The 27,858-nt window shown below is 37.5% G+C and overlaps 2 protein-coding genes across 23 annotated transcripts in view; one reads left to right on the top strand and one right to left on the bottom strand.

The window, feature by feature from the left end:
• LOC139816504 (uncharacterized) overlaps positions 1 to 27,858 on the top strand; it is a 178,789-nt gene that overhangs the window by 40,337 nt on the left and 110,594 nt on the right. The gene's annotated exons all lie outside the window — the stretch shown is intronic.
• The window catches only part of Rdl (Resistant to dieldrin), a 77,670-nt gene that overhangs the window by 36,398 nt on the left and 13,414 nt on the right, over positions 1 to 27,858 (bottom strand). For 15 of the 21 annotated variants that reach the window (XM_071784036.1, XM_071784037.1, XM_071784038.1 and 12 more), the window contains exons 2-3: positions 4,658 to 4,755; positions 101 to 168 (exon numbers count right to left, since the gene is read on the bottom strand). In XM_071784036.1, coding sequence (XP_071640137.1) covers positions 101 to 168; positions 4,658 to 4,755 — 166 coding nt within the window. The remainder of the gene's footprint in view (positions 1 to 100; positions 169 to 4,657; positions 4,756 to 27,858) is intronic. The other 6 variants (XM_071784042.1, XM_071784044.1, XM_071784051.1 and 3 more) reach the window with 1 other exon arrangement.

Below are 27,858 nucleotides of genomic sequence, written 5' to 3'. Positions count from 1 at the left end.
GGCTGGGGAGAGTCGGGAGGGCGGATTGTGTTTAGCCGAGAACGATAATAATGAGTAAACTTTCAGCGGAATTACTGAGTAAGACCTAGAGGTATAGTACCATTTTCACTTCGGATAGGGAGCTGATACTCAAGACGTACATGGTGACGCCCACCTCGACGGGAGGACCTGAAATCGAAGGTTAGTAAGACTGAGTCGCCGGTTTTCGGCCGCGGCCAAGCTACACGGTGAGAGTGACTGTATATGGCATTCGTTCGTTAATTACAAGTATCACACAGATTTGCTTTTCTTTTTCTTTCGTTTCTTTTTTTCCGGTTCTTTTCTATGAGTTTACTGTGAATGCGAAATGGTATATGTTGGTGAGGTCGCTACGTTGGATGGATCGCTGAAAGTGGTAATCGCTTTCGATTAGACGATGTCCGATAATAATTTATGCGCTAATTTACGTGTGCTCGGTTGTCATCATAGTTGCACAACGACGGTTTTGCAGATAGGCTTAATCTATATGCGCAGCGCTGTGACGTGCTTTGTATCGAGCGATTTATGTTACACGCGCGCGGATTTAATTGAGGCGAATAAGTTATTAAAGTTTATTTAAAGCTGTAAGCTGGTATATCAAGTTTTAAAGCATGTTATAAAATTATCTTCGCCAAATTTTTGTTCTCTTTTTTTTTCATTTTTTTTAACATGCCTGATATTGCTCGATTATTCGAAAATATATTTTATATAATATATTTTTCTCTCGTCGCAGTTGCAATTACTTTTTAATAAATTTTAATAGAATTTAATAAAATCTTTTAATACAATTTAACGAATTTCAATTAAGGTACATCCATTAAAATACGTGGCCATAAACAGTCGTTTACGGTCACGTATTTCAATATGCGACGTGACATAAGCTATTTCTCCCGTAATCTTTGCGAAAATCTAAATTCAAAGACCTGACGAGGGTCTTCGTGAAAATTTCAGGAGTCCGTGCCCAGATGTGAGGCACGAAATCGAAGCTGCTGCCGGTCGAATTGATCGGCCGCAAAGACGAAGCGGAAAAATGTAATCGCGCCCGATCAGGCAGTATCTCACCGCAGAGAAAAGTTTATGGACGAAATTTCGGGCGGAGGGTGAAGGAAGGCGGGAAATCAGGTACAGATGGGAAGAACCCGGTCGGGCGCGCGGGGAGCGAGGGGGCCGTGGGAGCGCGATGGAAAGGGTTAGGGAATGCGAGGCCGCCGCATATACGTGCTCACGCTGGCGTTTTCGCGATAAAGTTGACTCGTAAACAACGGCTCTGCCAACGCCATCGCGCGCCACTCGACCGATATATCTTCATTTCCATTTCTAGGATGTTTTTAAAGCCCCTATAGCCGAGGAACATCCCATACGGGACACATATTTCACAATGACGTTCTCGCGACATGCTGGAAAACGCACGGCCGACGTGGTATCGGGTTAATTGAAACGCGCCTGTATGCTTCTCCTGTGTAAACCGATCGCCCATGAGAGAGCATACTCCGAAAAAAAAAAGATTAAAAAATATTCCAGACACATGTGATGCAACTGAAAAAGAACAAAAATTAATAATCGGCCGTAGTGCATAGGATTGAAAAATCGCAGTCATCAATTTCCGCGTGGACCGATACAGCTAAACTATATAACTGTTTTTATATTTACGTATATGTCTTGTTTCTTTTGTTGTGCGTTATGTAATGTCGAATATTATACTGAATAAATTTAATACATTATCTTTAACAAAATAAATAGTTTATAGATGTTTTCTCGTTATTTCGTAAACAAAAAAAGTACTTGATAACTATATTAAATATCCATAACGTATATATTTATGAAATAAATAAAGCACGTATAAAATTCTATTGTTTTAATCAATTTTTTTGCTGTATCTAACAATAGGTCAACGTTGTGGTTTTATCATTGTCGGAGTTTCTTTTCTAACGCGAATGCGAAAAGTTTTTGTTTGTCATTACGACAACGAGTTTATGGAGTGCAAACATTCCGAGTTTCTGGTCACGTATTTTGTCATTTTACGTAGGCCTTGGATGGCAGCGGCGAAGCTCGTGTTTAAAAATCCGGCTGCGCTCCGGGGAATATCCAATGAAGCACACTACGAATCGAAAAGAGAGCAGCGGCAGGCGGCACGGTTTATCCCGTCGGCCCGCGATATTCTCGTGTCCGTTTCCGTAATGTCCGCGTACCGATCTAAATTTTAAATGTTAGAAACTCCGTATCCTCCCGGGGGATCTCTCCGTGTATCGATACACGCGGGAGCGGCGAGAGGCGCGGATATCGGCGATTCGAATCTAGACGGTACATTTAGTGCGCTTTTTTGCGATCTGCCGATAGCAACCTGATGTATACGTGATCCCGCCGGAAAATGAAACGATCGCCTTTTATACCTTGACAGTCAGCCCGAGTTTACTGCAGAGTGAGCTATCATTAATGCATTTTATTCGAAATGTAGCTTGGAAAATCAAGCAAATATATATTTTTACCACGATCTCTCCATCAATTGCAACAGTAAAGCGTGTTGTTGTATTGAAGGCTAGTTGGTAAATTTTGAATTGTTTTATGTATAGTGTTGAGGCGAAACAATTCTCGTGCGCGGTTGCAGATTTAATAAATTGAATTAATTGAATAATATTCATATAATATAGACACTTTGCATGTTTAACAATTGTACGGAATGTAATTAAACGACAGTACGTGGAATATGTGTTTATTTTATTTTATTGCGCATTAGCTGAGAATTCAGATAATTGCAATTTGTAATTTTAACTATCTTCAGCATACGAATTGAAGCTGAATTATTCAGTTAACCGCTCTTTTTCGATTTTTATATCTGACCTATAATAGTAATAATTATAACTGCGAGCACACGCAAGAATATCTACCAGACTAATAGATGTCGGTCAACGATTTTAGCTTCTTCGAAAATGTGGAACTAAAATGATTAATCTCGGTCAATCAAATTCTGTATCCTTTTTTTGGGGGGAGAAAAATAGAGCAGCTATTATGAAACCGAAGCGTTACGTCTTAGCAATCGCGACACCGAGCCGAAATGTGAGTGCGGTTTCGAAATAGAATCCGGGACAAAAGATGCTGCTATATACGACGCAACGACAAAATCAAAGTCAAAATCGTAATTGAAGGCGAGATACTGCGTCTCGGTGTAGTCGGGAGCGGAGATGCCGTTAACGGTAACCCGTGGCAACCCCGTGGGGCGTCCCAGCATCGATCCGAGTTTTATCGAAACCAGCTCCAGCCCCGCCCTACCCCCACGAGGTCATCCCCGAAAATATGACTTTTTCGCGATAGAATCATCGACATATATGAATCATGATCGTATAGCTATATCTCGGCATCGATAATCGGGCCGCGAAACCGATCTGAACGCGCGCGGGGACTTTTTGGCCAGGCCTATCGAGCCCGAAAGTGAGACAGGCCGTCAATTGCCAGACACTAATTGCCTCTAACTGACTCTCCGAGTGGCGAGCGTGCTCGTTCGAAACTGGACTAATGGTTCTTTAATATCCCCTATGTTTTATAAGCATCGCGTTTATTCGACCGCAAAATCGCGTATCGCGCTCGCAGTCGATAGACGTCTGGCATTTATTCGAAATAGCCGTTCACGCGCAAAAGTCGGTACCTACCTATTACGTATTACGTGCAAACTGTGTACTTTGCGGATTAATCAAGAGCTAAAAGAGAACGCTTTTGTGCTTTACACTTTTATCTTCGGGGAGTCACGTGCCGTTCTCTATCTCTGCGATAGAAACGCGCGCGCTCAGCGCGCTGTCTGCCGCATCGTTTTATCGGTATTTCTTTTTCGGTAGTCGCGCGGTTGAGCCGCGTGGTAAACTGCAAATTACTCCTTTGCCGGGAAACAGGATGCGATTCGCGTACACGTGCTGCCGCACTGTTCCTGTCAGAGTTGTTTTATGAAAGCTTTAGTACGCTCGAAAGCTCGTTTTTGTAGGGTAAAACGTGGGAGATGATAAGCGACGTCAAAAATATTTCCTGGAGCGTTTCGCCGAAGCTTTAGTCGTTGTTGTCGCGCCATTGTGTTACAGGCAATCGGAAAGCTTGCGCTTTATGTCTTGATTTATCCCCGTATAGATTTCGCGTATTAAATGTTTTTAGTCAAATCCTGCGTACACATCTATCCCACCGTCTTCTGTTCTTTAGTTTCTTTTATCTCAGCACTGCATTAAAGGTTGGAATACGGTAGCAGGTTTTTTTTAATCCGAGCACACGTAAAAAGCTTTTTTCTGCGCTTGCAGCGAACGAAGTGGAATTAAAAGAACGTATGCTGGTTTTTTGTTCGTTCGCCAATTGATTGGTTTTGCCGGTCTGTCAATATTTAGTCTCTTTCGCCAGTCTAACTCTCTCATTTTCGTTAGCTGCAAGGTAACGTTTTAGATTCATGTAACAGTGCAACGATCATAAACAATGAGACGGAAAAGGCTTTGTGCCGAACGCAAAACTTGTTAGAACGCGTATTACCTCACAGGCGCGAATTAATTAGAAAATGATTAACATTAATCAAACACATTGAATGTGTCGAATTGACAAGTTTTGCGCATGGTATAAAATCCACGAATGATCTCGTTTATCGTAAGATGGGGAAACTCGAGTCTCTACTCACCTCCGTAGTTCGGCCTTACTCTTTTATCGTAACTGACAGAAAAGGAGTCCAGTATCGCAGAGATGTTCACGTCGCCCAGCATACTACCGCCGGCAGTTCTACAAACAAACAACAATTTCATATTTCAGATTTCCCTTATAAAAATCAGCATTTTAAAATTATAATAATTACAATCTTTTTATACGTTTCTCTTAGCATTTATTTATATTTAATCAATATTTCCAGCTAAGCTAGCTAGAATGTGATTAAAAGAATTTTTTCGAAAGGATGAGAAATAGATTTCAATTCAGTTAATAAAATGTTATCGTTATTATAACTATATTAGTGGATAAGCATTGGCACGCATTAAAATTATGTATAACAATATGATATAGCATCTTTCTTCTGAGAATCCTCTTTTGAGAATATTTTTCTTACGAATAATATAGGTATATAATAATTTTATTGTTATTATAACAATTATAGTAAAGAATCACGATTCACTTTATTTCATAAAATGCAATGAAGCATTTTAGTGACAATATGTTGCATATTTTTTTAGTCCAAGCAAAGAACTTTAAATTAATGGTGTCAAAATAGCCTGTTGCAAATTGTACTACTGTCTTAGGACGCAGTCACAAACTTCTGAACTGATATGTAGATACTGATATTAGCATTATCCGAAAGACAAGTTCGAGAGAAGATATTGTAACAGCCTGTCGTATGACATAAACGACCGTGAGAGGTAGATACGTCCAAGGGTTTGGGGCATAAAGTACAGCGGGTCTGTTCTTGACTTAACGGGTCAGTAGATACGGATGGTCTCGGTCAGCCAAACAAACGGCCCTTGAGTCCGCGAGCTGATATGGTTCCGCAGTAGGTACCTACGAGAGCACGATCTAATGGCTACAACGGCGCTGCAGCCGATTCCGGTTCCGCTAAGTGGAGCAACTTGATCCGAAAACGTTTTCTGCTTGGCTCAGCGGGCTGACCAAGATCGTACCGTAATCACTTGGCGCGGTGTTGATTCCCGAATCACACAAAGCTATCGTATGATAACGACCTTGATTAGGTCATGCAATATCTTTGTTGCGTGTTTTAATTGGAACAAAAAAGACAGTGCAGAAATTGCATTGCGCGGGTGCACGTAATCTTGTTTTATTTACGATAATCTGTATTTTGCATTAAAGATAATTTTTCTTGCTCTGAATTTTTTATGATAATGCGTTATATTTTCGGTATGAATAAAAAACTTTAATTTTTACGAAACAATAGCACATATGATAAGAGGCACGTTTACGTTAATCTATGTTGGTTGATTAAAATTATCTGAAATTACATGCAACATTTCTGTTTGTCCGCCAAGTAAACATATAAAGGCAATGCAGTAGATAGATAGTGTTGAAAAGAGATAATGTAATAAGATAATGAAATGAGAACATTATATTGATGTATCAGCATGAATTTCGCGAAACTCACGGTTAGCATTTATCGCCTCAACAAAAGTGATTAATTTTCAAATATAAACGACGTCTGATAGAAGTCATTGATAATTTCCGCGAACTAGGTTAATAATAGTGTCGTGCGTGCCTGATTCGTGCGTTACTCCGGTATCATTGAGCAAAACAGACGTAAGAAAAGCCTTGACCCTACAACCAATGTACATGTGAGTCAGCAGAATGCTCGAGAGACGTATCGTACATCAGCTTGCGCGCATAGTCCTACAATGGAAGTAAGTAAACCTGGCGAGCTTGTAAAGTGTTGCACGTTGCACGAATTAGACTAATCAAGATCGTGCATGTTTGCCGCGTTCTATTCCACTGACCAAGATTTCTAAGCGTGAGTTATACGATCTACAATGTGTCCCCGCGATTAGGTTCACGGGATTTCGTAATCAATTATAAATCAAGGAAATAACCGCTGTCTAAGTATCCCAGTCTACTTTGTGATTCAAAACATCAAGCTCTTTAGTTGCGGAGGTAATTACCATTTCGAGATTGTATCTATTCGTTTATGCAATTAGTTTATGTAATAGCTTTATGCAAAACTAAAAATTTTGAAAGTGAATGATATTAGTAATATTATTCATTTTAAATTATTAAAATTATTAAATTCAGAAATTGCTATTTAAAATCTAAGAGAAGAGTTGCTATAATTACGGTCAATATCATATATGATAGATTGCTTCTACAATCCTTTATTGATAATTTAATTACAGAATTAATAACATATAGATATATATATTGTATATAACAAATTATAATTAATTCCATTATTATTTTTGTGAAATGCTTTAGAACAAAATTCAATAATCAAAATTCAATTCAATAATCTTAGCGAACAAAGTACCTTTAATCGTTTATTACGCGTCTCGGAAATAGTTTTCTCGGAATAATTGGCTGCAACCATAATCTAAGTCTTGCGAAACGATATCTCATAACGAAGAAGAACTTGCTGCCAAGCTGCGATAATAGGTCAGAGGTTGGTCGTATCGATTGAACGCAGATATCTACTCTGGGAACAAGGGTGCGAATAATGCGGTGTTGATGATATCGTGTAGATACACGCGCGAAAATATAGATAGACTGTTTCTCGGCACATCATGAGGAGTCGACTTTATTTCCGTAAGATTGCTGCTTAAAATATTTTGTAGCAATAAAGAGAAATATTCTTATAAAATAATTTTGAAGACAATTACACGCGCGCACGATAAAGAGAAATCAGTGAATTGCTTTATTTAACAAAAATGTAGGTTTATTCGTAGAAATATCGCGTTTGTAATAATTATATATACAATTAATTATGTTAAACTTTATATTAATTATTTAATGACACAAAGAAAAATGGAACACTTAATTAGAGAAATATTTCAGTGTTCCGTTTTTACATCATGATTTATTCTGTTAACGCACTGTACAATCAAATGTACGCAATATAATGGACGAATTTTTTTCACTTCAAATCAATATTTAAATTTCGGACATCTTACCTATGATATCCTTTGTTATTTTTGTATAAACATAAACGTAAAGATTCTACTGCCTATAAACTTCTTTAATCAATTTCGAATCGAGCGATCTGAATCCTTCTGTTCGCTCGTGAAAGAGAGCAAAGGGCGGGGTACCATCCGTGGAGAGAGAGATGACATTTTCGATCGTTTGAAATATATGAAAGGCATCCTTCGAGGTCTAGTGTTTGCGAGGCTGGGGAGAGGTTTCGTGGGTGGCTATATGTTCCAGACGAAAGGACGCGCGTCTCTTTCACGAGTCTTCAGGAAGGCCGTTGGAGAAATGTCACGCCATAGTTAAGCGTTTCATGCTTCATTGCCTCAAAAGCGCCAGACAATGTTTTCAGGAGCTCGCCCGTTCCTTAGATCTCACGAGAAAGTCTCTCCTGGTGCTTCGTGGAAGATTCATTTTTCTTGCTGTGTTCCGTGTTATTTCGAATTATGAACTCGAACAGTGTACAGAGCTTCGCTGCTTTCACATGCGTAGCGGCGTAACGTTAAATTAATGTTGCTCGAGATGGATAAACATGTTTAATCGAAATTAGGTCGATTGATAATTTTATATCAAACTTTAATCAGAAATTCCGGTCGCAAAAATTTATTAGTCACATTCTCATAATTCTTTAATGTAATTGCGAACGTGCCTCATCATATTTAATATGCGTATCTCCCTGACCGCGCGATATTTATCAACCTACCACCCATGTTTAATTAATAATATCGCAGAAATTCCGCTTGATGTTGCTTTAATATTTAATAGCGCAAAATAGCGCGTTGGTCGCAAGTAGAGGGATGATCGCACAGTGCAATTGTACGAACCGCTGATTTAATAGTATTACCGTGGCACAGTCACGTGGTACGCGAGTACCGAAGAAAAATGGGAGACATTACGGGTGCCTGGGCCGAGCCGGTGTAATTGAAAGTCTCGTAAATAAGGAGGACCGTCCGAGCGGACGAAGATGCCTCGAATTTCAATCTCCCGGATTTCCAAGAGCTCTTGACCCCCGACTCCAACATTTCTTCTGCACACGAACCTGTGCATCCTTTTACTCTCTGCCAGCTTGTATTCCTTTCCGTTTGCCCTGTCTACTTCTCTTGTTTCTTTTTTCTCTTTCCGATTCGTTGCTATTTTCCTACCTTTAAGGAATGATGAGCAACCATCTCAAGAATTTTTTCTAGAAATTTACGTTTATTTCTAGCTCAATAAGCTTCAGATCGACGCATATAAGTAGCAAGTTGCTTTTTCTCTGCTCTTTTGTCCTTTTAGCAAACTCAGGATTACTTTTAGTAAACTGAAGCGGATGAAAAGTTTTTTTTTGTTCGATCGTTATATGAATTTAACTTCGATATTCAATCTCATTAGTCTTAAACCTAATTTTATTTATTTTTTACTGTTTGCTAAATTAAAAAAATATATAAATAGTTGTATCATATATATGCAAATGCAAATTTGTTTTTACAATTGTATCACTATTTAATTACAATCACACACAATTACAAATAATATATCTTGATATGTAATTTCAATACCGATATTCAGTCTCGGTCAAATGTTTACATAAAATTATCGTCACAAACAAATTCAATTTTCGTAATGTGTATGACTTCGTAGAGATATATATATTTTTTGACGCAGAGATAAATATTGATAATAAATGTGCATGAGAAACATATTTTATTTTTCCGGATATTCCGGAGCTAGGAATAAATATATTTTTGACGATGCTTCTGTCGACCTCGTTCCCTGACATTTGAATTAACAATGTTCTGCGCAATTTATTTTCAGACTAATGTCAAACAACTGCCGGCAACTTCCCCGACATTGTCGACCACGTCGAGTGGTTGGTGTCTTTGAAAGGCGGAAGTCTCGAAGCTTTTGTAAGAGTCTCTCCTCGCAATTAAGAAGTTATCGACTATACGGAGACGCTGTATCGCTTCCATCTCCTCTCTCTCTTTCGATCGGTTGATTGTCGCGATTTCTCGCATCATTTCCTTTTTTTTCTCTTGTGTTGTTCTAAATCCTGAGGCCAATCCTTCCTTGCCAAACATCTAGCGTTTGTACGAGGTTCGGTTATGAATTATTCATGGTAAGCGAGCGAGCGAACTACGGACGAAAAAGCGACTTTATGTACTACCGGTCGCCGGACGCTATATATAATCGGCGAGAGCTGGTTGCACGAGCGGTTACGTTTTTCAGTGTGATTTACGCTAATTTCGGCGCCGATCCACCGTTGCGGGAGAGTCAGGAAGTCATAAGTATGCGATCGCATCCTTCCGTTTAGAGCCACGTGTTTCCTTTTTATCGATATCACAGTTGAAAACTTTAGTCCTCATATTTCTTCATCTATATATTTATATCTTTCTCTTCCTGTCTTCCCTCCCCTCTCCCCCATTCATTCCCTGGATAATAATTGTTATTTATATGCACGCTTTTGAATCTGATAAAACTTATTGGCTTTTAACCGCAAATTTATTCGATAGATTAATAATATCAGCATTGGAATATGATAATTAATACGAATATCTCTGGGGATTAATCTGCGAACTGCATCGCTAAAAGATTTTTGCCGAGATAAAGCTTTATGTTATTTAACATTAAAATCTTTCTCAATATATAATGAATACCTGTATTTAATGCAGCACATGATTTTGCAATAAATGTGATAACCTTTGCACAATTATTTCTTACGAGGCCTTTTAAAGGATCTTTTATAGGCTTTCAAAGATATAGACCGCGATGTTTGAGAGATTGGTTCGATCATTTCTCAAAGTCAAAGTACTATTAAGCTGAGACCTGAGACGCGTGCGTATCGTCGTCTTTTCCTCGAGTAATTGCTCGATGTCCTATACGAAAATACACATCTAGACAACAGTGTTCACGCGGAAGATACTATTTTCGTACGGTAGGCGATAATAAATAACGTGCGTAATGGTCTCGCAAGATCGGCGCGACGTTTGCGAGGTCAGGCCAGATAACATGGAAAAAAACCGGCAGAAGAATTCGAAATGGGACGTGCCCAGATATGAGCAGACATCCATCCAATCGTAACGTCGCGAGATACATTTCGGGACGTGGGATGATGGACCGCGGCGGATCCATTTGTCACTGTCCGTAAAGCGAACCGCTCATCATCCTCTCTCGCTCCTTTTGCGTGCGCAAACTTCTTCCGCGCCACCGAGCTTTTGCCGATACACAAAAATCTTGCGAATCACCGGCCGGGCGGCGCGGCCGGCGGCGCCCGATCGATCGGCGCACGTAGACGAGATTGCTAAAACCGTACACGCGAGAGAAATTTCGCTGACTCGAAGGTTGAGCATACTTGAAAAAAAAAAAGAAAGAAATGTCATCTATGGTTTCACTCATGTCAGTTTGATGGGGCAGACAGAGCTACTTTTTCATCTCCATTAGGTGACAGACGTGACGATTACGCCGTATCAAGTGTGATGTATTTTGAAATATCGTAAAGCGCCTTAAGATAATATGACATATCTGAATAAAAGAGATCAGCAATGCTGAAAATAACGTAAATCTGCGATAAAATCTACAGTTTATTCAATATTTATATAAATATATATAAATTGTATCACACATTACAATTAAACATTTCAAAAAATTTGAACGATTTTCATGCCGTATATTGACGCTTTTATGATTCATCAGATATCTGTATGAATTTTCGTAAATTATAAAATTATATTGTTTGATAACTGTTCGATTCAATTGATTAGTATACGTTCATCATTTGTTTAATTTATTCTATTTCCAACGTATCCTACATAATTTATTAGGCAATGCGTATTATTTATTAATATGCCCGTGAATTAAAAAGTCTTTGGAAAGGAACTAATGCGCTCCAATTAATTCACGAGCTACGTCGGTGCAATATATCGGCCTACAAACGATACCTACGCGCATTATGCATGATTCTGACCTTTTCCCTCAATTTCATTTGGCCCAATATTAATTCGGCCGCTTTCGGCATCTCATTACTTCTGACCTTTCCATATTTCTATACACTCCATATATCAATTTCTGTTTTCTTTGTCAAAGAATGGGATTATATTGTCTTATTGTCGTCTCTATTTTATCTTCTTTTAAGTCTCGATGCCGTTCGAAACTTGCTTTCACAGTCTCCTCACTGAAACTTAATCCTGCCTTTCTACGTGAATCGCATGTATTTCCCAAGAGTCAGGGCAATCGAATCTGCGGTGCGTGACAGATTTTTTTGATTTTTCGATACAGATGTTTAGGTGAACGGATTCGAATGAACATAGACACGTACGCGGAGATACGTTGTATCCGCGAAACGCATGTCGATGGGAATACAGAGAGAACACAGCATCCGTCCGGGTAGGTTATCGACGCATCTGTGTAAGCTCGTGCGCGCGAAACTGACGTCATTGGGCACCCTCCAGCCCCTTTCTACCTCTCGGTGTGATGCCCTCTATGTGGGTTATGACGACGGTGGGGAATACGTGGTCGCTTTAACCCCTCGGCTGTGCATATGTATATTCGGCGCTTATGGGATCTCCGGTTTTGTAGCACACACCCCGTAAAATAGGATAGATAAGATTATTGTAAGATTTCAAAGATCGAAATTATTTTATTTTTAACGTAACATAATTACAATGTAGTATAACTGTATTTATTATGGTCGATCTTCCTTTGTTTAACCGTATAAGTTTTCGTTGCTCTGTTTCACGGACCGTTATTTTCATTTCTAATTTATCTATTTGAAAGCTATCGGCTCACAGACTCAAATCTATACAATATTCAATTCTATTTTCCTCGCGGATCCTATTTGTATGCTTCATTTCATTGTACGTCGTGTGAGTTAACTTAGCTCTCCCATGAATGTGAGAATGGGAGACCGATACGAGGCCACTCACCACTGAGCCTGGCGTCGTTTACGGTCATTGAACTTTATTGCGAGTATATAGGTGGAGATGGCTTTAATCGAATAAGTTCAATAAGTTAAGGTTTTTGTCAAGCGTCTGAAACGATGCGAGGAGAATAATAACGCGAGTGTTCAAGGCAGTTACCTATAAACTCTATGAAGAGATTAAGTTCGTAAAAGTTGAGTTAATTCCTTCTATCTTGTGGGAAAAAAATCTTCCTCTGTGTTTGTTATCAATTCTCAATATCGTACAACAAATTGCTATTTATGAATGTATTATCAAAGAAAATACATTTATTCAAAATCGACAGGATGTATAAGGATATACATATAATAAATTTAAAAATAAATTAGCACGTTAATAATATTCTTACAATGTCGTTAAAGAAATTAATTATTTATTATTTAATATATTATTATAGAAATCTTTTTTTTTTTAATCTTATTTTTAATTAAGTAACATCTATCTATCTATCTATATATATATATATAAACAAATATTCTGACTGACTGACTGACTCATCACCGTCCAGCCCAAACTCCTAAACCTAGAAACATAAAATTGAGAGAATGACGTAAGCATCCACTATATATATATAAGAAGGGATTGTTAAAAATTCAACTCCTAAGGGATAAAATGTGTTTTCACAGATTCCTTAATATCTCTTATTCTTGATGAGATAGCGATTTGGTTTTTTATTTAAAGTAGTTACATACCGTAGCGAAGCACGGGTAAGCTAGTTTATAATATGAATCAGCAATAATATATTTAACTTGTCAACATGGTGATTTGTAATAATTACGATAAATTAACTATTGTTTAATTTAGTTTTAACTTAATTCAATTTATCTCTGCATAATTTAAGAGAACTAGAGACAGAATAATTTTTTATACCTTTATGTCATGTAGTTATACAATTTCCTCTCTTATATCATCTAATAAATCATCTGATAAAATTCTGCTTTTTAGTTTCCTCTGATTGATAGTCTCTGTGTAATTTGTCTATTTTATGTGTCATTTGGGTTTCTTTTTTTTAGCTGATAAGCGTGGGTAATCCTCCTTTTCGTGTATTTTTTGTTTCTCCGTGTGGTTTGAGCAGGGCCGCGCCGTGATGCGAGCGTGTCGACGTTCCCGAGAAAACTACTTCCGGTATTTAGGTAAGCGACGGGCGGACGTAGTGCGCGAGAGGAACAAGGCGCTCCCATTAAACGCGACGGCACACGATGACGCTTAAATCACTATCAGCGTTTCTTTAGCCCCGTTGTGCTTCGTTCCTAGCAACCGACGATGCCGAAAGAGACGTATTTTCTATTGGAACCGCCGAGAAAATTTCCCGCTTTGTCTGCTAACGTTCCTACGACACGAAGGTTTCGTTCAACGAAAACAATATTCGTTGCACGGCATAAAGGTTCTATCGTTCTATGGCAGTCATTATCGCGCAAATATGGGCGCAATTTCCCGAACGTAATATACGACAGATGATTGGTTTGGATCATTTAACGTTGATATCGGCTCGCAATTCCTCTCGAGAAGACGTTTAAGTTTGATTTTTTTCTAACCTTTTGTGACATGGCATTTTTATGTGAATGTAAAATACATTTGCATTCTGCGCTGCTTTCTTTTCTATAAAGAAGTTCAACAGAAATAGCTACGTAGTATGCACTGAACTCATCACACTGAATGAATTCATTGGATTTTCTTTCTTTGGATTGTACGGAGATTACATCACGAGAAAAATATATCGCCGCTAAATTGTTATTTATAAAATATTATTGACATTTTTGCCGCATCCACGAATGTCGACTCAATAATAATATTAGATGTGTCTTTCCTCCAAAATTTTCGTATTAAATGTTAGTGGATAATCAGAAGTTACTTATACACTGTTATAGATATACATAAGTTTTGAACTATAAGGCAGAGACGGGCAAAATTTTATTCGAATAATAAATAAGAAATAAAATAGGCATAAGTTATTCGTAAGTGACACATAAATTCTTATTCGATTAAACGGCAATTTAAATAAATTCTTATCTAAATAATTATATGAATAATATATAGGTAGCAGTTATCTATTGTTTGTACGAATAATACTATGTACCGAATGTTACGAATAACATTACGTGAATAATATTATTACGTTATATTACGTCGAATAATATAATAATAATTCAAAGCTGTAAATAATGATTATTTGTACATTACTAATGGTAGTATAAATATAAAATTACTGAACATTTTTTGTTGGAAATATGTTTTCTTTTCAAAACATAGAAAATTAACAAGAAAGCAAAGCAAATTCAATAAAATTAAACAGAAAATTACGTTACACAATCAGAAAGAAATTAAATTACATATTAATGCTCATATTAATGCTTAATACAGGATATATAGCAATTTAAATCTTTCCATGCAGTTATTAATACGAATAACGAACAACGTGAATAGCGAATAATACAAATATAGATAACGAATAATACAAATAACAGTATAATATGAATAATATAGATAATATGGATAAAATTATAATTGAATAACGAACTAGATAAAATTTTATTTGCCCATCTCTGCTATAAAGTCGCGGACGTTAAGTGGAACATGTTTTGGAGACGAGGACGTAGATAAGGATGAGGATAAGACACGGACTTATTAAACGTCGACCTCTTAGCATTAGCGGATCTACGGTGCGAGAGTTAATGGAAATTGTTGCACAAGTACGACTACAATAGCGTAAGTTGTTTCGTAGTCTCTTCGTAAGCGCATATATTATTCATGCACAAGGAATGACGCTTGTCATCTCTCTCTTTCTCTCTCCTCCTCCCCTTTTGTTACTGCTTTTTCGTAGTTCTGTTTGTTTGCTCGAATTCCTATTTATTTGTTCGTTGAATAACTCCAATAGTAAATTAATAAAAATTCCCAAAAATAAATTGCTATGTGAATTATTTTGTGAGTTTTAGTTTTTTAACAAAACATTTTTATCCGAATATTACACACGGAAGCCGAGGAAATTGATTAATTCCAATTAGCTTTCCAGTCTGGGATATATGAAATATTGATAATACCATCGTATGTAATAATTGAACAGCAATGCTTCGATATAATTATCATTAATCCCCGGTGGGAGAACTGTGCCATTGCTTTATTAATACTCCAACATTATAATGTTATGGCTTTAATGCTATTGCTCTTAGGTATTAATTATTATATGTCATTGCACAACGATTCCGTTTTAGAGAAAATCTTTTCAAATTTTAGCGATAAGGAAGAATTTAAATAGACATTTCATATTCCGAGTAATTAGCTTTTATATAATACTGTATATATTATAATACTGTATATATTATAATATGTTCCGGCATTATTATTTATTACTACTTTTTATTTTATCATACACGCACCAATGGTTGAAGACGGGCTGATCACGGCAATCCAAAGATTTCAATCTAAAATTATGGCACAGTAAAAATTAACTGTCTTTCTAAATGAAACCATATTATCGGCGATGTGCCCGGTCGTTGCAGGAATGACCTCGGCGACGATCGCGATAAAGACGTTAGTTTCATTGTCTTCGACACTATTCGCCGTGCTTTTGCCATCGCGAACGTGCTTCTGGTTATGAATGTAAACGATGAGGTTGTAGCGTTCTCGGCGCGAATAACCGAGATCGAAGATACAGGCGAAACATAGTCGACACCGACATGGACGGACAAAGACGTCGTTCTCCATCGTCTTTATTGCTATTCGTTGCCCTTTTCATCTTGTTGCCGCGATTACGAATGTCGACGATTAACTAAGATCGTAGATAAACCCGGTAGATCTCGACGATACCTCGCCAGACGACGAGGACGACGACGTCGTCTCAGCACTTCGGCTAGTTTCCATCGTCCCTATTACAGATTCGTTGTGGGCTTATCTACGGGACACGCGATGCTCTTGGGAATTTAGATAACGAGCCATTGAACTAGATCTCGAGAACAAAGTATACGTGCGATGCTTTTTATGAATAAAAATCATAAACAAAAGTGGCATTTATAAGTGATTACCAGTGACGTTTAAAATTGTTTTGAAAGCTTTATATCTTTCCGTTTAGTTCCCACTGCGATTTTACTGAAACACGAAACATGTTCATTTTCACGGTTATATTATTTCATAAGAGATATTTTACGAATAAAATTTTTATATTATTTTATTTGCACCTTTTTTTCTCTTTTTTTCAGCTTTTTGGAATATATAAATGCGTTTTTCAAAGCGTAAATATTCTCTATAATATATATTCACTATGTAAAAACTCATAAGCTAATTGGTACAGCAATATGATATAATTGTCAATCTTAATATCGAAATTTAATTGAAATGAATTCCAATTAAGAGTCTTTAAATTACCGATTAATTTTATCCTGTTAATATACACGATCGTCGGATCGTGCGAGATTTCTACGCCGCGGCGTAATGCCAACGTAAATATAAAATGTACGTAATTATTGATTATGTGCGCTCATACGTACATGGCCATAGGTATTTTTAGTGTTAAGTGACACTAACTATAGGCACAGGGCTTACTTAATAGTAAGGTTAACTATGATGAAGAATATTAACGATCAAAATATCGCGATCCATCTGGTTGGATTAAGCGAAACTTTCTTTGTCATTGTCATAAATATTAATCCTCGCAAGATTAATCACCGAAGCTCGCGAACTTTGAAATTCTCTGAGAAGAATAGATATCGTAGATCAATAAAAACGGAGACCGGATGCAATTAAAGTGAATGCCGCAAAGTATCGCCGCCCATTAAGCATCGGTGTATTAATATAGGATCAAAAAGGCCCAATAAATAGAGCTTGATCAATATAGAATCGTGAAGGCAATGTAGACACAAAATGAATGAAAATATTAAGGAATATTTGTGCGTACACTTTGCCAATCGCTGTAATTTGTTAGAAAGCACACAAAACTTGTTCAGCGTAATCGTGCATTTTCACTTAGATTGATCTTGAACGAAGAACTGAATTACTTTCGAATGGCAAAGCTAAAAAAGACTGATGGCTACAATACGGGCGGTGTTGAAGTCTCGGCCCGAAATTAGATCTCGTTAACCCCATTACGATTCGCGGTCGAATTTCTTCAGACACACGCGATCCCTTACCGAGAAATTCAGATAAGCATATCCCTTGGCCTAGACCGCACGAGGAACGGAGATTGCGGATTGACCTATCGACTATCATGCACGCAGCCGCGCTGCGACGGCCAGCTAACTGCAGCCTCATTACTTTTAATAATTAGGGTGCTGCATTCTCATTAGTTTCGGTGACAATAAAATTGCGCCACCGTTACCTGGCCGTTATTACGTAATGGAAATGTCACTGTAACTCGAAGGGGGGTGAGAGGCGATCGGGAGGACGGAAAGGGGGGGTATTCTTGCGATTTATGTCTCGGCCTTTTGCATCCCGCAGCGTGCACCTCCGTTATTAAAGCCATTAAAGGTCGCGACCATAGCTTGCATAATTAACCAAGATCGATGGTACAACCGACGGGGACGGCGAAGTAGCCCAACGGTGGTGCTTTGACAGTGTACAAAAAAGTTTCTAGTACTTTTTACTTACGAATTACGACTGACGTTTTGCGGCCGGCATGTCTCACCACCCCCCCCCCTCTCCCTCGATTCCGCCTTCCGCGGGATTCTTTCAGTTTCGAACTTTTTGCCTCGTTGAGATCCGCGGGGCACGCGAGTGTTTCGAGCTGCTCGTGCAAGTAAGTGAGGAGAGCGTTCGCGCACATCCGGAACGGAAGAATGGGAAACGCCATGTACGCTTTTAACTTAGAATCGTAAAGAACTTCTATCGTATCCGTTAAATTTTTATATTATGTCTTTTCACTGCTTTACAATAAGCGTACGAAGCGTCCGAATATATGTTTTTTAATATTACATTTTTTAAAATAAACTAGAGAAAGAGTAGATAATTATTTTCTATTGAGTTGTATTACTTCGAGCTCAATTAACAGTTGATTAATCTACGTTCACGGATTTACGGGCAGTAAATATTGTCTTCATGAATGTTGCGGTATGCAGTTATATCCACCATCATCTGCTCATAACACGAGCTATCAGCTATATAGTCAGGGAACAGACATGCTGTTATCGCCGAATACTGAATGCTTCATCTATCACAATGCACATATACAACGTTTTCGATACTGCAGTACATTTCAGCTTCGACGGCACCCTTTCCTCTTTCCACCCTGTTTTTGGGCCGTACCTTAGTCTTCATCATTTCGCGTGCGACAGCGAATGGTATCAGCGTTAATGAGGTATATACGAGATGCATATCTATCATGCCGTTTTACGAGTGCTTTTTTCCTCGGTTACTTTATTATCCCGTTATGAACACGGTCTCGAGAGTAATAACTACAAATGCGTCTGCTTCATGGAATAAACGACAATTTTTTTCATTCAGAGGTACATATTATGTCGTATATATCACGCACGTATTGCGATATTTTTTATCACGCTCCGCATAATACTGCGTATTTCCACGAAGAAAAGCTGCCAGTTAGAGGAGAAACATGACCTTGTTATTCACAATCAGTTCCGTCTCTGACAGAATATGTACTGCGCGCGCGGGCGGCTTTAATATCGTTATACCACCGTTTTATCATTACGCGACCGACGCACGATTTATGGCAACGCGCGGCCATAAAATACCATCAACTCGTGTAATACCCTACATTTCCCACCTCACACGAGCTTTATAATTCAGCGCGATTTTTAATCCAGATCTTTTTAATCTAGATCTTCGCCTAGATTGATAATATCGTGCAAGGGAGGAGCTCAGGGGTGGGAGGAGGGGGGGACGGGGAGAAAAGAGAGCACAAGAGAGTTTCGATTACGTGCGTATGTAAACGTGGATTATTCCTACAGTCGCTTTGCTCGCGCAATACGCTGCAGAAATCTTAACGAACCGATTTGTGGATCTACGAATAGGGTTAAAGTCACGGCTCGGTGAAAATTCTCCCGAAGCGAATCGCCGTAATTTTCTGGCCAACACCGGTAACGGGAGCTACACGAGTACGCGGCACACACCTCTACTATTACATACATGATGGGCATGCTAACCCCGAATGCAATGAACGTTATTCTTACGCCGCGCGCCGGCCTCTCACAGCCGACAGCGCGCCTCCGTTATTAAGGTCTTTCATGACTGGAAAAGAACAAGTCAAGATTAATGGACCGTCATTCTTTCTTTATCTGCAAATGTGCCTTGTACTTTCGCTGTGCTTGTATACTTTCATGAAAAGATAAAACGGGGTATCCCGCTTTCAGATTTCTTCTCACTGGTTGCGGCGCTTTTTATGGGAAAATGAATATAGATACGCGTACGCGCGGTCAAATTAATAATGCAGTAACGATGCTGGAAAATGTACAGTGTCATTATTGGGACGCGCGTTTATTAATAAATGTCATAATAATAGATATGCATATTACATATTTAACGTAATGTATTTAGCGAAGAATATTGTGTCAATTTCGCTGGTATAATATAAATTGTTAGAGAATTATTGTAAAATATTTTTATATTATATCCTTTTGTTAAAATTAAAATAATGAAAAGATGCAATTACTACTAATTTCTAACGTACGTTTTAATAAATTGTTCTGATGATTGGTATAGAGAAGAATGTGGACTGAGAAAAGGTCGTGGAGATCGTGGTGAGAACTAACTTTTGCTCTACGACGATTTCGACAACAGAGAATTGAGCGCTCGTAAATCTTGTGAAACGTATCGCAATGAACATTCGATTCGAGTGATATTGAAGTAAGGATAGCACGCGATAAATCGATGGTACAGAAGCGGACAACTGTTATCGGCGATAACGATGCACGAAGATTCGTAACGCAAGCTGGACACGCAAAATTGCGATGATTTTGTTGGGGAATTGGTAAAGGTGCGCGATCGATAAGCAATAAGCAGTAAACGGAAATTGCGATTCTCCTTTACAACGGGTCCGCAATAATTTTACGAAAAAGACCAAGTTACACGTACGAAAATTATAATAACGTAACAGGGGGATTTAATTTTTTTAAATTTTAATATTGCTTAAATATTGTTTTTAACAAAGTATTATTATGGCAGCAAAGACTACTTTATTATGAAAACGCACTTATTCGAGAAATATCATTGTCAAAAACTTTGTCGGAATGTCGAATTAATATTTTAGTGGCAATCTAGAAAGAGAGGGAATAGGGTAATACGACGTAAAATTTCTTTTCACAAAATTGATTATAAATTTTTTATTTCTACGTAGACGTTTTCTTGTTATGATTGCAAATATTGACATTAAAATTATTAAAATAATTGAATATTTAATACATGCATTGCAGGTACCAAAAATCAAATTCTGCAAAATATTCTTTAACGTTAACTTACTTTTTAGCCATTTAAGTAATTGCTGAACGTAAATTGCAATCTTTCAAGAAAAAAGAATTTATTTTCGACAACTGAACAGAAGTATGTGAGAAGTATGTCAGTATGTCAGATTGTTGAAATGCTTTTGGGAAAAAATACATGAGTGGTGCAATGGTCCTTGTAAGGAATTCATTGCGGCTCCCATCATAGAGACATTCGAACGCGTCTTGCAAAGTTCAAGCCATTTGCGAGCTGCAGTTTCACGTGAATGGTGTACCAAGACCTTGTCATAAAGTTACGCTTTATCGTGTTCCACGCCAGCGGGGGCGGCCCCGACACGAACGCGGCTTACGTCGATCTGCCAATCACGAGTTCGACTCTTGGAAACGCGATGCCTTTACCTTCGTGCCAGGATGTACTGGCAAAATGAAATCGGCTCGAACGATCGCTGCGTCTTCGCTTCGTCTCGGATATTTCACGTTTGCGATAAGTGAGAGCTTTTCGATATCAATTTATATATCATTGCTGCTCAGTCATCGAAATATTTTAAATTTGAATATCTAGAAAGTTAACAGATTGCGACACACACATTTCTTGATATTTTCTTTAAGAAAGAGATGGTTAAAGTAATCTAAGATTTTGTCATTGAAATGAAGGTCTTGGGAGATATCTTATCTCTATACATATAACAAAATAACGCAAGTAATAACGAAATGATAACTAGATATTATCTGATTGTTAAAAAATAACGCGTATAATCGTTAAATAATAAAAAAAAGAATAGAGAAAATATAGATAGGGATGTGATTAATATAAAAATGAACGGTTTATAATAATTAAATTTTGTTACAAAGATACATACAGAAATTTCTCTTAACGTCGCTTAACCATTTAGAAATGTGAGAAGAAAAGGCAAAGCACTGCGTATAGGTAGGTTCCCGATAAGTATAGCCCCGCATATTGCCTGCAGTTACCTATAGCGTAAATCTAGCACGCAATGGAGATCTGCGTTCATGATAGTCATATTGCTTTTGATCCCCTTTACCGATTCTTTGTATCACATTTACTCCTACATCCGTTACAAAAAACGGCCGTTACACCGTCCTCGTCCGAAATTTGCATTATACCCCTCAAGTAAGATATCTATAAGGTTGATCTTTAACTCGTTTATGATAAAAAAAACTTCTCTCTCTCTCTCTCTCTCTCTCTCTCTCTCTCTTCTCTGTCTCTTCTCTTCTCTTCTCTCCTCTCAAAATAGCGTTAAGGCAAACATACTTTGAAAGATAACTTTGCTGGAGATTGGTAATATTTAATAACGCTTATTGCATAATCTTGTTTTTCTTCCTTTATCTGTCTCTTCAAACTATGGAATGACATATCTATTATATTTGATAAATTTTGCAGTTTCTCAATTTGCAGAGTAATTTCTTAATTTTTCATTGCTTTGAACACGCTGATTTGCCTCGTAAACAAATTTAAGATGCATAAAGTAACTTCGCTGATAAAATATTTATGTTAGCATCTCTATTTCGTTAGATTGCATTAACATTAGCGTTCAAGCGTGGAAATTTCTGGTTACGTACATACAACGAACTTCCCCGTACCTATCTGTAGCTATCTATCTAGCTTGCATCATCGCAACGTCGGCAATACCTTCCGGGCCGATCTCGTTGAGCCCCGATCAGGAGGTAAGGGGCCGTTTAACGCGCTCATGCTGAGTGCATCTCGCGTACAGGCAGGGATGGAGATCCGCGCGAGGGCAGGCGTCAGTAATGCACTTTCCGATAATGCCGCCGACGTAATCGCGGTGCACGTCCATACGTGTCCGTGTTCACAGACAAGAGCACTTACACGCCGACGGGCACGTCTGGTGAGCACGGAAGAGCATACACAGGCGCGGTGCCGAGATTTAACCGTGCGCGCGGCTGCGACCGACTTATTATTCCGGATTACTCCGATTTCTCCGTTGTACCTTCACGGTCGCCATCCGCGGTTAGCGGATATGGATGAGCCATTAATCGCGTTACTCGAAAATCTCGTGGCATATGCCAGCGGTTTTTAGTTCGGCGGATTTGAGATTATCGACAGCTTTTAAGTAATGTATAGTTCGAAGTTTCCGAGTATAACGTCTCATGTTTGGGAAGCTGGAGATAATTTTTTTTTTATTTGGGAACGGAAGAATGGTGTATGATAATGACATTGAGAAAAAGATAATCAAATCACTATATTATTATTTACGAGGATATTTATTTTTTAATAAATAATTAGAAAATGCCTTATTTTAAAACCAGAAGTGTTTCACACGCGAGTGGAAACTTGGACGTATCTTGGAATACGTATAATGTCTTTATGTATGTATTTTAATTTTAATTATCGAAACCTAAATCTTTTTCTTATCTTGCTTTTTAACGAGATTATATTTAGCATTTCCTAATGCCATGTATTACGACGGTAAACGAACGATTCGTGTTCGTGATTTTATAATTAAAGCAGTGAGGTGAGATATCTTAAGCGAGTCCGCTTGCCAGCTATATTATCCAGACATTAATTAAAGAGCTCCGGATATCGATCATGAATATTCGAGCCGTGCTTAATAACACTCCGATTTCGGTGTGAGATATATCACCGTCTATGTGCACGTGTGCAGATCGAAGCACACGAACACGGGCGAGTTTCATACGCGATGCTGCCAGGATTACTCCGATTTCTCCGTTGTGTCCAACGAGTTCTATCCGGCTACCGGACGTGGATAAGGAATTAACCATGTTACAGGATGTGCTTTGCGAGTACGGTGTGCGGTTGAGAAACCAGATTATTAAGGCAGATGTTAATAAGATGTTATTTTGTAGGAACATTTTAATTAATTATTGCGATAATATTTTAATTGCAATATAGTACTCATAAATATTCATGGTTCTTTAATGCAAAATGTTTGTTTTTCTCTAATATAGTTTAGTTAATTATGTACATATTATATAAATAATGATATTGTGTACCTATATGTTTATGCACATTATCTATAAATTTTTATTTTTTTAAATATATATGATTTTTAAATTTATTCTATTGCGAACTAAATGTTAAATGAAGATATTAATCGCTAACTTAAGTTTGGCTAACATACTAATTTTTAATTAATTTTATTAAAAAGAAAGAAAAATCAATCGCTCATCAATACTAGCAAAGCTGTGCACATTAGCTAAAATACGAGCTCATAAAATGGGATATAAAATAAAAATAATTTATTCGAACGAATATATAACAAGCGATCGTGGCGCAAAAAGTGATATGCGCTGCTCTAGTGAGCCAAAGATCCGAGATCAAATCCGACTAAAAATTCGTTGGTCTTTATTCGATCGCCACCTCTCGAAAGGTGATGGCAATCCACCTAACGAGAGTAGGATCTTGCCACGAGAACCTCTTTCTATTTGGAAAAGAAACCGACCCTCAAAAATATTTTTTCATTTGTATTCTTACATCGTGGTTTGCGTTAAATTTCATGATGTGTGTACTTGATTACTCAATGTAATGTGTGGTTCTTCGTTGTTTGCGTCTAATTTCATGTGTGCTTAAATGTACCTACTCTTATAAATTTGTACTATAATCAAGTACACACATGAAATTTCACGCAAACCACGATGTAGTACAACAATTAAAAAAATATTTTTTAACCATTTTACCTTTTTTTTACCTTTTACCATTTGGTAAAAAAATGGTAAAAAAATATTTTTTACCAATTTACCTTTTTTCGAAAGAGACGTTAAGCCGTTAGTCTACACGTAGCAATTAGTAACTGTTATGTGTACTACCACTATAAAAAATAATTGTAAAAATAATTTAAAATATAATTTTATTAATTATTTATATTATCTATATTTTATAAAAATTTATTAATTAAACAATTAATAGTTTTTAATTAAAATTTATTAATTAGACAATTAATAATTTTTAATTAAAATTTATTAATTAGACAATTAATAATTTTTAATTAAAATTTCACGCAAATTATAAATTTTAAAAGAATTTTATGGCATAATTATCGCAAATAATAATTATGATATTGATTAATCGAGGTTAACTGATGCATATATCGATTACACTTTGCATATATATATCACGCTGTTCTATAGTACGTAGTCTAAGCTTCGATTTACAACATGCTGCGGGCATATGTGAAATACAAGTGCAATGGCACCAATACGAGTACGCGGCTGCTTCATATACGGAGCTTGGATTACTCCGACTTCTCTATCGTATCTAACATCCGCGCAAGTTCGATCTGGTTATCAAAATGGCTTTCGGCTAGATGGAGACTAGATCGCGAATATTGTCGAGAGACTTCGTGAGTTAGAGCTTTGAGCCGAGCAACGAGAATAGTTCTTGACGAACAACGTACCTTAACTTTTCCATGAACTATCTCTAGAATGTCTAACGTGGGTTATCGATAAACCTAATGTTGTTTCAAACGTGTATCGTACAAGTTATCATTCACTGTTTGCTGTACTTCTTACAGTACTTCTTACTGTATTATTAAAATTATATTACTTATAATACATCTAAGGATCGATGTTATTCGGAAATAATTTTATGCTAGCATTATAGGATCAATAAAAGACGTGTACATACAAATAGCAGAGTTTATTTTTAAATTTATATTTATATATAAATATATATGATTAACATTAATCATATTTTGATTTTATTGGCAATACCTTGATTTCTGAAATATTATGAAATATATCGAAAAAACATATAGTTATAAAAATGCAAATTTCAAAGAAATTTAGCTAAGCGTGAAATGATTGATGCATCTTTAACTAGATAGTGAATATCGTACGGCGACGAAATAGCGTTTAATGGGCAAGACTGAATTTAAAAAATATGGCCTTAAACACGTACTACTTTTCTGTTGGTGTAACGCTACGACTTATAATTATGTTAAATGACGTTTATGTAAATTGCTGATTATCAATAGCATGTTGTGTTCTATCCATTCTATAAGTTGCAATGTTGCAATCATATATAATTTTTTTGCTCTCTCTTTCTCTCCTTCTATCACATGTTTAAAGGTATATTAATGTTAAATGGTAACCACTCAACATTCTAGGAGCGATAAAGAGCTCTTCTCTATCTCACTCCCGACTGCAGTTCGTAATATTCAAATATTAATCATGAATATTCAGGCTTCGTTTGACAAGGCTCGGCTTTTGATTTTCATCCGATGTAAACGCGAACTCCCGAGTTTCGTATCAGGGAATTTCGTCACACGTGCGGCAGTGGCCGACGCGCGGATTACTCTGATTTCTTCGTTGTACTTAATGCCCATGCGAGATACGTTCATCTACCGGACGCGAAATTAATCACGTCGTCACGCGGATGGATCCGACGAAAATTGCTTTTAATCGAGCGAGGTGGGGCGGGTGTGCTCGCGCATCGTTTGCTCGCTTTGTTTTTGGGATCAGCAACGGATCTACGACCTGTACGTGCGCTCTTAATCGGCCATTTGCATGTATCGATTCGCGGCGACGCGAATGGCATCGATTTAACGTTAACATACATTAGCATTTCGTTCACTGAATTTATAAGGACGGAAAAAGTCACGAGAGAAGAAAATTCAACCTGCGTGCAGGCGTACTTATGATGGCTGATAATAAAGTAAGGTCGGCACGTCGTCGTCGGTATCGTGCTGTTTCTACTCAAGGTATGCGAGTCAATCTTGGATCAGGTGCACGCGAGCTCTTGGCTCGAAAAGTGTGCTAAAATCTGGCGCAGGAGTTCGAGGGAAATTTTGAAACTATTCAGAATTCGCGTATATTGTAAAACGATGCAATATTTATATGGAAAATAAATTCCGATACGGAAACAAAAATGTAGTTATATTTAACAAAAAAATTACAGAAATTGTTTCAGCAATGATTTAGTCGTATTATAAATAAATGTATGTGGTCAATTTATTATACTTTATACTGTTATAAGGTAGAATATTTCTGTGGCATTTATTCAGTTTTAATGTAAATAAAAAAATGTAACTGTAACTAGCTGATGTTATTAATATTTTTAAAACGTCGTTAATCAAATTACGTGCGTAATATGGACCGACGGTTTTTATTTTTATTTCTATCTTGTTTTATGAACGATAAAAAAAAACTCTGACACATTAGAAAAGTGATTAGCAAAATTGCAGTGTCGTCGATAACTTTTCATGATGAGAAGCCATGAAGGAGAAATTTCGCGAAGCTTCTCTATTTAATATTTCCATTTTACATTTGGTTGTACGCTGTTTATGGCGCACGGAGGAGATTACTCCTGCGTACGTATCCTCGAATATATGCATGGCGCACGTTTCGGATGATGAAAAAGTGAAGTGTGTATTTCTATCGTGCTAAAGCCGGGCATATTGCGGATACGTACGTCGAAAAATATGAGAAATTCCTGCAAATTCGCGCGCGAAATTCAGTTTAACCCTTAATTCGACGTTCTCTCTTTACGCACGTATCCCGAATCCTCGGGGGATGTTTTTCCCCCTCGTAAATTCTGCTTCTCGATTTTACTCGGCTCGTGCGCGTTTATGATATCCTTCCATCCACTTCCCTCTCTCGCCGTCATTATAGACGCGATACTTTCGCCCGACGCGCGCTCGCTCCGCTCTGGGTTAAATAAAAATACAGCTCTCGCGTGAAGACGTAATGCACATTGACGCAAATCGAGAAGCAGCAATCCGCGAAAATGGAGCGATCGCGTGCGCATGAGCGTGCACATAAGCGCCAATTGCATTTTGCGTGTATGGTGTACAATGTGTCTTATTGTTAGGCATTTTTTTCAAGTTGCATTTTCTCTTTATTATAAATTACTATAGATTCTTGGGAAAATTTGCTTTTTTTATTGGAATTTTATAATTTGCAGTATTACGTTT

This window comes from Temnothorax longispinosus, chromosome 7 (assembly GCF_030848805.1).
Source record: "Temnothorax longispinosus isolate EJ_2023e chromosome 7, Tlon_JGU_v1, whole genome shotgun sequence".
NCBI lineage: Eukaryota > Metazoa > Arthropoda > Insecta > Hymenoptera > Formicidae > Temnothorax > Temnothorax longispinosus.
Note: the sequence above shows the minus strand (reverse complement) of the source record. Positions and strands in the feature narration are given on the sequence as shown.